This window comes from Pleuronectes platessa, chromosome 19 (genome assembly GCF_947347685.1).
Source record: "Pleuronectes platessa chromosome 19, fPlePla1.1, whole genome shotgun sequence".
NCBI classification, from domain to species: Eukaryota; Metazoa; Chordata; class Actinopteri; order Pleuronectiformes; family Pleuronectidae; genus Pleuronectes; species Pleuronectes platessa.
In genome coordinates this window covers 11,439,238-11,451,476 of record NC_070644.1, presented here as the reverse complement: position 1 = coordinate 11,451,476, position 12,239 = coordinate 11,439,238, and the positions used below count along the sequence as shown (strand labels likewise).

At 42.1% G+C, this 12,239-nt stretch overlaps 1 protein-coding gene across 1 annotated transcript; it reads right to left on the bottom strand.

Annotated features, from left to right (window-relative positions):
* Positions 1–10,882: 10,882 nt before the first annotated feature.
* LOC128424874 (myosin light chain 4) lies at positions 10,883–11,800 on the bottom strand. The gene has a single exon (XM_053411303.1). The coding sequence runs from the start codon at positions 11,731–11,733 to the stop codon at positions 11,128–11,130; it is 606 nt and encodes a 201-aa protein (XP_053267278.1). The 5' UTR covers positions 11,734–11,800; the 3' UTR covers positions 10,883–11,127.
* Between the last annotated feature and the right edge of the window lie 439 nt (positions 11,801–12,239).

The window sequence follows — 12,239 nt, the reverse complement described above, 5'->3', positions numbered from 1 at the left end:
GGATAGTTTGCCCCAAGGAGGGATCTACCAGTTTGATCCTTTGTTGTCCGGGAATGGGAGGACACAATTGTTGGCCCGAATTTGATGAAGCCTTCGAAACCGGGCTACAAGCGACAGCTTGATACAAACAGTCTACAAATGCAGCCTCCAAAGGAATCTCCCCCCTGTGTCGGGAAACAGTTTACAGTGACCTCTACTCTGATAAGCTAGCAGTAGTTGCTAATCAGTAAAAGCCCTGTTCTACCCTGCATATACCACCTGTGGTGAGCTTAGCATATCATGAATCAACTATGATTTCATTGGAGCAGGCACCAAGTCCCCACTTTATACACATTTAAAAGAAAGAGCAAATTTCACTCTCCTTATGAACAACTGGAAGGGACCTAACTGTCCTCGTCTATGCATTCTCCAATCAGCTATAGTGCAGCCCATAATATTGCAGTCATTATCCATAGTCCCACTTTTCTACTCTAATGGTCAAAAAGCCCTCTCGGAACTGAAAATAACAGACTGACTGAAATTAGTGGTTATAAGAAAATAACATGTTGTCACACCACTCAAAGAAAGTGAGGAATTCAATTATGTGGACGGTGCATTCGAGCTCTTCACCCACTGAATGGACGGACATGAGACCCCAGTGTTTCACTGAGCTGTCAGCAGATGTGATCACAACGGCCATTTCTGCTTCACTTATCTTTGCATTTGACGTTTGAAAAGAAAATGAGCCTTCGTCTCTTGAACGGTATTAGGACATACGCTGTGGTGCGGTGACGTTTCTAAGGCCGTGTTTTAATTGGTAAACTACACCTAACCACATGATCAAATGTTAAGAGTGACTTAATTAATATTACGCGGCAGTCGGCCAAAATATCTTGCTAACTAGCATTACAGGATACCGTGGATTTAGTAGGTAGAAGGCATTAAGCAATATAGGTGAAGGCACATAAGTAAATCTCTTTGTTAATTTCCTTTACTGGCTAGTACTAAGAAAATAAAGTGTGAATAAGAAGAAATATGTGCCGAAGAAAACGCAAATGCTCGCAACTTTTACTTTCTTTAGTGGGATCTCTCATTTATCTTTACTGTACAGATGCTGGAAATGGGACCAGAAGCTGCGGCAGTGTTTTTGTAGGCAATGAACGTGCAAACTGATTTACCCAGCAGATCCAATGTTGACTCTATATATGGTTTCTTGTGGAAATCTGTATTGATACATAACAATACAAAAATCTGTCTTCTGAACATTTTATTCTGAAGACCCATGGAGCATAAAAATATGTGTGTGTGTGTGTGTGTGTGTGTGTGATATTTACACATAACTGAGCATGAACACATTGGGATATCATAAATAATTAATAACCCCCCGCCAAAAAATATATCTATATAAAACTTGGAGGACTGCAGTAAAGCAAAACAAGAAAAAACAAAACTTGTTTATGTCCAATGTCCATTACAAGTGTTGGGCTGAGCTTGGTGCCAATGTGTTGAGGCGTCATTACCTGATTGCTGCCTTGATTTGATTTCCAGCGCAGGGTACATCTGTCATCTGTCCCCTCTGTCTCTGCAGCAGCTGCCTTCATTCACATCTCACTTGATTTACCTGATGTGTCTATCCCCAGAAAAATATGTTCCTCAGCTTCATCACTTCACAAACATCCCAATTTGGGAAGAAGAACTTAGCAGTTTGAAAGTTTTTCTAAAAATGTTCTCTCATTGCCCGCGGCCAAAAACTGATGCTGATATTTAATGTATTTTTCAGAAAGCTTACTGATCAAAAGAAATTAATTCCACATGAAAAAGTAAGGGAAAGGCATCCTCTTTGCTATAATGAATCCCAGCTGCTTCAGCAGATTCATTAATTTCCTTCCCTGAAAGAATTACTTTTTTCTCCTTTAAAAAAAACAAAATTTTCTTATATTTCCTGACACAGGCCCAGTGGGCGGTTGTTTCCGGGGTCAGAGAACATTTGCAGACTGATAATCTGCACCTGTGAGGCAACAAAAAAAGGCAAAGGCTCTGAAAGAAAAAGAAAAGTTTCACCGATGAATTCAAAGCAGACTCGAAGCAAAAGTAAATTTGCAATATTTACTGAGAAATGAAAGAAAGTGTTTCCTCTTAGTGCCACTTTAGATGTTTTGGCCAGGGGCTGTCTCTGTAATCCCCACAATGGTTTCTCAGTAACGGCAAAAAAAATAAGGAGAACACTGTCTGCAACACTCAATTAGGATCAGACCTAAGGACATAGATTTACATTAAGTGTTTTTTACGCCAGAACTACAAGACGTCAATGGGATTTACAACCAGATGACCTAATTCCCTGTGATTGACGTGGAGGTTCAGGGCACAAAGATCAAATCTGTTCCCTGCTTGTGTGATACTTTTTGAAATATTTGACTATATCTGCTCAGGATTGCTGGTTTGTAGACTGACGTTTTAGCAGCAAAACTTGTTTTTCCGTCACAGCTCAGACGTCTGAAAACTGATGATTTATGCACGCCCACACAGGAGCACAGGGAAAACTGATTTGGAGTCATCCTCACAATTAAATGAAAATCATAATGAATATGTACAATCGCTGTGAATCGCCAGCAGGCAGCCGATTAACATTTACATTCGCAATTCTTCTGTAGTTAAATAAAGCTCTGACATCAGATGTTTGGTTTTTTTTCTTTTCTTTTTAAACAGTGGCCTCTGGAAAGACGAACATCTTGGTCTTCATAATTACCCGGGTCCTGCCTTCAAACTTTAATTGTAATTGGGGGATAATAAAGTTATTGTTTTGTGCTGGGAAACAGAAAAATAATCTGAAGTAATTAGAGTTGAGCGATCATGCCAAATATTAACAACTGACCTCAGTATTGAGACTAATGAAGGTCTAATTAGTGCAGTAAAGTACATTATATTGTCTTAAATTAGTTGGTGTGTATGTTTCATTCCAAAACCTTCTTCTGAATAAGACCAAATTCTGATTTCAGACATTTATTATTACCCTGGCAGGGATTGCAAACACTAGATCCAACTGTTGAAGATGTTACAAAAACCCTGTGTCGGCCTCTCTCTCTCTCTCTCTCTCTCTCTCTCTCTCTCTCTCTCTCTTTCCTTACAGCAAGCTATCAAATAATAATCACACACACAAAGACCAAGAAAACGAAGAGCGTTAGTGTTGCTGGAAGTCGAAAGATTCAAAACATCAATGGGCGACCCCTCGGTGGACTGAGAGGCTTCAAGCAGAGTATTGGTATTCTTCTCTTTGGTCGGTCAGGGTGAGCTCTCCCTGCTCTCACACTTCCCTCTGGGTTAAACGATTGGACCACATCCAGTTGTCTCTGTGAGGATTCCTGCGCGGGGCGGCCGAGGACCCAAACCCAGGGCAACTCCGGGTTGAGACGTGGGCAGCTGCCTGGTTGGGCTCCAAGTTATCATCGGCCTTACCGAGTGGGGGTGGTGAATTCACAGCTCACAGCCACATGAAGCGAAATGGGGTTTGGCTTGTGTTCGATTTACGGCGTGGCCAAGAAATGTTTTGTATCTGCGGTTGTGACGTCAGTGAACCTTGAGGAACCCTGCTAAACCCTGCTCAAAAACCTGGCAGTTCAATAAAGGGTTGGATGCATTTGACTGACAAATCAGAGCCTTGTAGGAAAGATGTAAAGAAAGCGAGTCCTGAATCAATGTGCTGGTTTGTAAACTTATTTGTGTAGGTTCGTGTTATATATTTCGTTTTTTCCTCTGATGGGATTTGCTGAGGTTTCAAGTTGACTGTCAGCTTGACTCCTTGTCAAGGAGCATGGACTACAGGAGAATAATAGCCTCACGCAGCTGAGGACGGCAAAAGAGACATCTCTGGAGGTTCAGGCAAGGGCTCACCTTCCCCATGGGCAGGCACGGACCCGACAGAACAACTCTCTCCTCGGTGCAAAATTATTTTTATTTATAGGCCAGTCGGGATAATAAATGTCAAATGAAGGATTTTGTAAAAGGTTAAGTTATAAGTGGTGAATCTGTTCTAGGGCTTGATTTACCTCCGCAGCATTCGAGAGACGAACAGCAGCCTCATCATGGTCGTGTGGTCGGGCAGTGCTCTTAAACTGAAACAAGTGGAGAATTCAGTCAGAGCAAAGCCACATATCATTGGATATATGTTGAAAATTGACTCTTCTTTAAGCACTTTCTGTATTTGTCAGTAGAAACTGAAAGCTTTTATACATGTGTAATGTGGAATTAAAACAAATGGCATCGGGCTTCATGTCTATGAGATGGTGTACAGCATCATTAGGCAGCCTAATGCATTCCTGGGACACAAATAGCGAGAATGAACCAGTCGAGGCCTAAGTTATGTCTCTGTGCGCCAACTTCACTTCAGCTCCTCGCTCTGAAATTCAAGAGTTAATTACAGAACTTTTAATATAACAAATGAAGTTGAGGATTGGTGGTCTGCTGCCTCTCGACATCCCACAACGCTCTGATTAAAAAAATATTTTGGGAAACCATTAGGGCAATCGGAGAGAAGAGCAAATCACAGTGCAACCCGTGAAGCGGAGCAGAGGAACACCGACTCCGGTTCAGAGTTATTAAACGTATTCACCACTTGAAATCAAACGGGAGCCTATAAACCAATATAAGTCCATATGGGATAATTACTCCCTGTTTCAGGTGGATTTTGTATATTTGAGTTAATCTGTAGATAACTGTAATCATTCATGTTAAGTAAAAACATGAATTTTCAATTAAACAGTAATTTACTTCCACGTGTCTCGTGTTGCACCCCTGAGGAGGGCCATGTCTTGTTTTTTCCAAGGATTGAATATTTTGCACTCAGGGAAAACTTTCCATTTTGAAGAGAAAATAGAATAATCCAATTAAAGGTTTTGATTTGCAGTTAAACTGTACGAAACCAAAGGGGAGAACGACAGCATTTACATTTTCATGCAATCATCAAACAGAATTTTAATATGTTTATCCAATCATACAGGATCCCATGATGCATTTTGTGCGATTTAAGACATTCTGATCAAATGTATTTCTATACGACTCATTGCTTTGTATTCAAATATCCCCTTATGTTAATTCAGCTGACCTTGAGTTCTCTCCATCACGGATCAGTCTAAATGTTCCGGGCTCATGTGTTTGTGAGAAGCAGGTTCAGGCTGCTCCTCATTACTGCCCTTGGAGCTGCCTCTCTGGTGTCTGTGCTGTACGAGGAGAAGAAGTATTGATCCCCGGACACAGTATGTGGTGAATGAACGATAATGAAAGCTGCTGTGAGGATAGAGCCCGTTTATTATAGAGAGCCTTCGCCTGCACTTAGGGACATTGCACAAAAGCTTATCAAAGAGCCCCAGACAGTATTGACATTGGGAATCATCTGTGTTAGAACTCCTTACTCTGCAACCACACAATCTAAAAACCTGAAAAACAAACCGAGATGTCAACATGAAATGAGAAAACCCTTCAAATTTGTGATCTCCTTCTCACCTCTTTTTCAAACTGATCTGCAGATTTCAGATTGTTACATATGTGACAGACGGTACTGGGAAAAAAACAAGGAGTTGCTATTTTTTAATGGAATTCATATACAATACACCTCTTGCTATTGAAACAATATTTATAAACTGCATCATTTGCTTTATTTATCACAATTCGCAGTTAATAATTATGGAATTTACAAGTATTTTTGTTTTAAGAGCTGAGAAGCTTCAGGGGAGAATACAGCAATAATCTATGGAAGAATTCCGGCTAAATCAAAGAGGTGGAGTATTACACACACGTTCATGCGCGCACACACACACACACACACACACAGACACACACACACACACACACACACACACACACACACACACACACACACACACACACACACACACACACACACACACACTTATTGAGGACAGCAGCAGCATAATTACTTAACTGCCATCAGTCAACCGCCCTCATACACACTAATGACATTAGTGCTAACATGTGTGGTGGTGTTGTGCATTACAATGACTGTATAAGCAATTCATGAGCTGTCGAGTTCCGCGGTAAATGCTACACAAAGTTTGACGAATCTGCATCACTTAACGACAGAGATACCGTTTGATACCAGTCTCCAGGAAATTCAAGGGGAATTAGTTGATGCTGTTCCCATTAAAAACGAATTAAGTGCATTGATTTCTAACGGCTTTCATTTGCAAGGGAAGACATGCTGATCATTGTTAAGGTGTCGGTTTTATTTTCAGCTCGGAAAAAGACAGTAGGAATTTTAACGGATAGTTAGGAGAGCCGTCTCAAGTTGATCTCAAAGTTCTCAACAAACAGGTTCACAGCACTATGCTGCGGCCACACAGGGATTTATTCTGCTGTGCTCTGTGTCTGAGTATTATTATAATCAAGTGGGTTTTGTTTTGAGAATAAACATACAGCTTATCAATGTGTTGACTGACTGCAGAGTCTCACTCACTGAACCGATACAACAAAACATTGGACATTACCCATGGTACCCCAGCTTGCATGTGACAAACACACCAAACTCTCTCTGTGACCAGCAGCTCGGCTGATTCAGGCAACTTTAGCTGCAAATATCAGCCGTGAATACGAGTGACCGAAATAGGTTTTCACAGTCGATTGCCTGAGCTCAGCCCTGAAGAAAGAGAGAGGAATTAAGACATCCAGATGGAGATCGGAGAACAGATGCTCCTTCGTGATGAAAGGGGACATTTGAGGTGGTTCAGGTATCTAGTCAGAATGCATCCCGGTGTAATAATCCTGAGGTTTACCAGGCATGCTCTACTGGGAGGAGACCCTTGGGTAAACCTGCTGATGGGACTACATGTTCCCTCTGGCCTGGGAACCTTTTTGGAAAGCGTGGCTGGGGAGAGGGTTGTCTGGAAAACTTTACTTGGCCGGCTACCCCTGTGAGCTGCGTCTGGATACATGTTAGACAATGGAGGGACGGACTATAAGTCAGTTATGCACTTCTCACAGGAGAAGCCTACAGTAGTTGCATTGTGGTTTGGAATGAAGAATAAGCAGCAGTTACGCTTTCAACAGTCTCATGTATGGACCAACGTTAAATAGTTGATAAGGTTTGCAGCTCGTGAGTTGATGATTACTTTCTCCCATTATAGAAAAAGAATTTTATTCAACCAATATCAGGCCATATCCACCATAAACAAGACCAGGTCCCCTCATTCAGAATCCAGTCACACTCCTCAGGACAATGAAACGAGTTCATCTATAGAGAGTGGTGAATTTGTTGCACCCCATGAAAAATGATAGCCTGCCAACGGATGAAGCCGGCTGATCTTGACCTTGGCACGCCGCGTTTGACTCACGCTCGCTTTGTAATCAAGGTTGCTATTTATCGTTGTCATTACTTTCATAGTAATTTGCCCCCGCTGAGCTAAACAGTGTCAACTGGACGTTAAACATTGCAGGAAAATGTTCCTCCAGGGAAAAACACGAGAAATAAGCTTAAATATATTCATTTTTTTATTGATAGATAGTTCAAGGCTTATATTTGTTGCTATGCTACCTCTAAAACCTATCCAGCAATGACAGAAGAAGAAGGGAAAAAAGGTATTGCAGGACCCGCATTGAAAATTAAAATTCAAGGTATGAGACAAGTCAGTACTCATCGGACACTTTGCCGGCCAAAAACACGATACAATGCAAGATTGCTATGGCAATAAATGCTTGGCAACGAAAACTGAAAAAATGAGGATCTCACAAATTGCCACTTTAAACGAGACAAAATACGGCCACTTGATATTTCTTGAGTGTGTGTGTGTGCTGTGGTGTTTAATGCACCACCTGGGCTTCCAGAGCCACGGAGAGAGCAGTTAGTGTTGCTGACATTTTAATATAATGTGCTCTAAAACAACAACGGCATAAACCACCGCTATAAAAAATTACAGTGGAGGCATCGCCTAACGCGCTGTCGCCCCCCCACCGTGCCTCACCCGCTCTGCACAGCCCCAGGTTGAAACGTGTGCACACGCGAGCAGTCGGATCCTCTCGGCCAGGAGATCCACATATTTGACAAAGGACTTTAGAGCTAACAGCTGCTGATTAATCACGATGGGTCGAAATTACTGGCTTGCTCTCAACCGGCCATGGAGTCGAATGCACGGTGCACTTAGAAGCTCCTTTGCATGTGCTCGACAGCTGCATAGAGTAAGTGCCACTCCTGCCGGTTTGGCTCCATCTTTCTACTCTTACAGTAAAAAAGAAAAAAAGAAGCTTCTAAATACCATGTATCTAAAGTGCAAATTCAATTGTTAATTAACTGCCAATGTGGCTCATGGGCCCCATCATTACCTGGCTTGATGTGTGTTTGGTGATCTATCAGCTCACTTCATGTAATAGAGTGTCTCCACATGTGTGTTTACAGCGACTACTGGCGATTGAATCCCACTTTCCTGCTCTATGTGCAAAAACCACCCCTCGCTGTAATATATCATTGCAGTAACCAAATGTGTTGTTTTGAGCCAGTCGGGGTCTGTTTTATTCTTAAAACGTATTATTGTGTAATAATTGTGATTTTTTTATGATGATCATTTCTTTGATATTTCATTGTATTTCATGTGACCTCACGGTAAACGATGGGGCAGACAGAACAGAACTATGTCGATGGCTCTCGGGATTGTGCTCAGCGGGGAGCAGCATTAGTTCTGCAAGTGTGAGGTCTGAAGATGATTAAAGTGATAACGGGACAGAACAGTCACCTTCCACTTTTCGAAAGACGACATCCTTGAATCGAATAAGGAAGAAGAAAGGTCTCCGAATGAACAATTTCCCCTGAAACACTCCCCCGGACACAAATATAGAACTCGTTATCGACGATTGAGTACATACAGCGTTTTGCTTAGAAATATTCATGAAAAAAATGTACACCTTTTTTTAAACATCCTCAAACGTTTTTCAAAAAAAAAGAATAATGAACTCACTCCAGTTTGCAGCAGAAGCAACAAACACACAGATCCACACGGAACTGCACAAATTCTAACTACCCTATAAAACAGGCAGAATCATAGAAAAATAAACACAGTTTGCTGTAACGGTCGACATAAACCACGATGAGTTGTTTCTACATATCTATCAGTGCACTTTATAACCACTTATGCTGCCCACTGTTGCTCTCAGCATGGGGAGGAAATCACACACTTAACATTTGTTGCCGATCTACAAAAAATAGAGGGGGGAAACACAAATCATCGCTCATCAGCCTTAGTTTTGCCATCGCTGAATTACACGCTCATCGACTGACGCTGGGAGCTATTTGAGCTTCTATCAACATTTATGAGGATATTTATCCTGCCCTTCAGCAGGAATACACACCTCAGAAGTCATAATTCCCCAAAAGCAAAGCACTATAGTGTCTACTCTTAAAACTGATTTAAAAGAGTGACCTCAACAGATATGACGTATTGCGGAACTAATACCAGAAGCAAATGATATCTGGTTGTCTCAATACTAAAAACATCTTACCTGTTGTATGTCCAACTAAGTTTAGATAATAGTTTTTAAGTGTGTGAGTGTGTGTGTGTGTATAGCATAGATGGTCCTCATCTTTAATTTTCAGTACCCTGACCCTTTGCATAACAAACTTAATCTTAAAATTATTCTTTACTGTGTTAAAACTCCAGAGAATCCCAATACAAGGAGACGATATTAGGTATATCAGGCCATAACCAGGAGCTTGCAGCAAGTCGGCCTCAGACTGCATGTTTACATTAGGTTCTATGTTTGGCTTGCATCAATATACCATAAAAAAAATTCAAATCAAGCTGTGTTTCCTTCCTATTATTGACTTAACTGGGTTGATGCAAACTTTTCTGGAGTCTTCATTTGAGCGATTGGGTTGTATTGTATGAAAACAGCATTGCCTCAGAAAGGTCTGAGCGAAAACCCGATTTAATGTGATAGGTTGTTCTTTGTGCTAGATGTGCTTTCACAAATTCAATTTTTAACCCCAAAATCCATACCATGCAATCACATTTCTAAGTCTATCTCCCCTGTCTCTTCAGATTTGACTCTGAATTGGTGAGGTCTCATGATGTGAACTTGCTTCCCTGTAAGGTCAACTCTGCTGTGAATGAAAAGCCCACTTTAAATCCTTTTACTACATTGTTCTCTTTGTAGCTTTCATCCGCTTTCAGATGACTCGTCCACGAGGTTGAGTTCCAACAGCTCTCATCAAACCGTTGTATGAATCACAGACGTTTCCATGACATGAACTCACCAAAGCCAAACCCATTTTACTCACTTGAAAGAACACGACCTGCTTCTGAAGGAGGCTGAACATGTAGCCTTCTATTAAGTGGACGGTAAAGGTAAATGAACCTAATAAATACACTAGATGTACTCATGAGCTAAAGTGATAAACATATAAGAAGTCTTAAACTCAGCAGCTATGCACAGAATGTGATAATAGCAGATCAGAAGCCAGTACAAATCTTTCTGTCAGTGGCTACACTAGAAAATGAGGGGGCCCATCCTCGGAGCACCTGTCTCACAGTTGTCAAAAGGGAACTTGACATGCATGTGTGTGTTTGTGTGTGTTTGTGTGTGTCCAGAATGTGGGTGTATATCTTCATCCACAGCAGCTGCCCCTCAAGCACAATGACAAACATACTCTTTCAAACGCTCTTTATGTAAAACAGAATAGAGGAGAATCGGTTCTAGTTTCAAATGGAGGAAAATCCTATTTGTTTTTGTTTTTTCTCTCTGCTCCAACAATACTTTGTACTAATCACATTAACACAGCTGACGTGATTAAGTTTAATAGACTTAAAATGGGCACTTTTATCAGCAATCCTGGGTGAGTCATCGTTTTTCTCTTCACATTTAAATGTGGCGCATGCTGAAATGACATTGGTGAGGCAATTTGTTATCATATTTTCCTTTATTAATGGGCTTTTCTTCATGGACGTCCATGGTATCTCGCGGGCATTTAATTATATTTCAGTGTGTTTGTTAAAAAGAGCTAATCTAGCTGTCATCATTTTTTCACAGAGCGGTAACTTCTTCATTTGACAGTGGAAAAAAAAAAATGTCAGCGACTAAGTCAAGCGCGCACCTCTAAATCGACAAATGTTTAGTAAGGTTCCAGAAAAGTCTTAAAATGCTTTAATGTCCCATTCAGCCGGAAAGAATGTGCTTCACAAAGGAGGCATAGTTGATACACCCATTGGCATCCTCCTGTCCCGCCATCAGTCTGTCCACCTCGTCTTCTGTCATTCTCTCTCCCAGCGTTGCCAGCACATGACGCAGCTCCGCTCCCATGATGGTGCCGTTGCCCTCCTTGTCGAAAACCCTGAGCCCCTCCACAAAATCCTCAAAATTGCCCTGATCTTTTGAACGGGAGATGTGCTGGAGCATCGGCAGGAAGGTTTCGAAGTCCACCATCTTCGTGCTCATGTCCTCCGGCTTCGGTTTCCCGAGCACTTTCAGCACGTCGGCGTTAGTCGGGTTCTGGCCGAGAGCTCGCATCACGTCCCCGCACTGGGCGAAGGTGATCTTCATTTCCCCAGTGGGTGTGCGGTCGAACAGGGTGAAGGCCTCCTTGAACTCCTCGATCTGGTCGGAGGTGTACTCGAGGGTGATGCTTTTGGGGTCAAAATCGGGCTCCTTGGGAGCCTCCGGCACCGGCTCTGGAGCTGCTACTGGTTTCGCTGGAGCCACATCTTTCTTGGGTTCTGGCTTTTTCAGCTCAGGTTTCTTCGGTTCAATCTTCTTGGGTGGCATCTTCTGAAGGGATTCCGAGGTGAGCTGGTACTTGCCGAGATGCACGCGAGTGTCTGAGAGGATTGGAGGTGATTCCCAAGCACAAGGGGCCACCTACTATTCTGAAGCTTTTATATGTGCTTTCTCTCAGGAGCCGGAAAGCAATTTCAAACGGCGCACTATAAAAGGAAGAAAACCGAAATAGATCCACATAGCAAGTGATGTCAACATTAAGTATTGTTCTCAGCTGCTGTCATGTAGCCGACAGGGCTATTTGCTGTCATTAGCGAGGGTCCAGTTGCATTAGGCTGAAAATGTTCTGTCTCTCTGATGGACAAAGGGATCAGAGCACAGCCAGTGTATCAGCTCATGAGGGAGACAGACCAAAATAGCTTTGCTCGCTAACGGCTGAAAGTCTGGGAATCACTGGTTTCTGGAACAATGGCTTTTTTTTCTCCCATAGCATTGTTGCAGCTACCTCAGGAGCTGTTATGTCTTTATGGCAGAGGTCTCAGGTGGGCCGAGTA

Bases quoted from the DNA above. Each gene is read 5' to 3' on its own strand.
- LOC128424874 (XM_053411303.1), bottom strand. From the start codon at position 11,733: ATGCCACCCAAGAAGATTGAACCGAAGAAACCTGAGCTGAAAAAGCCA.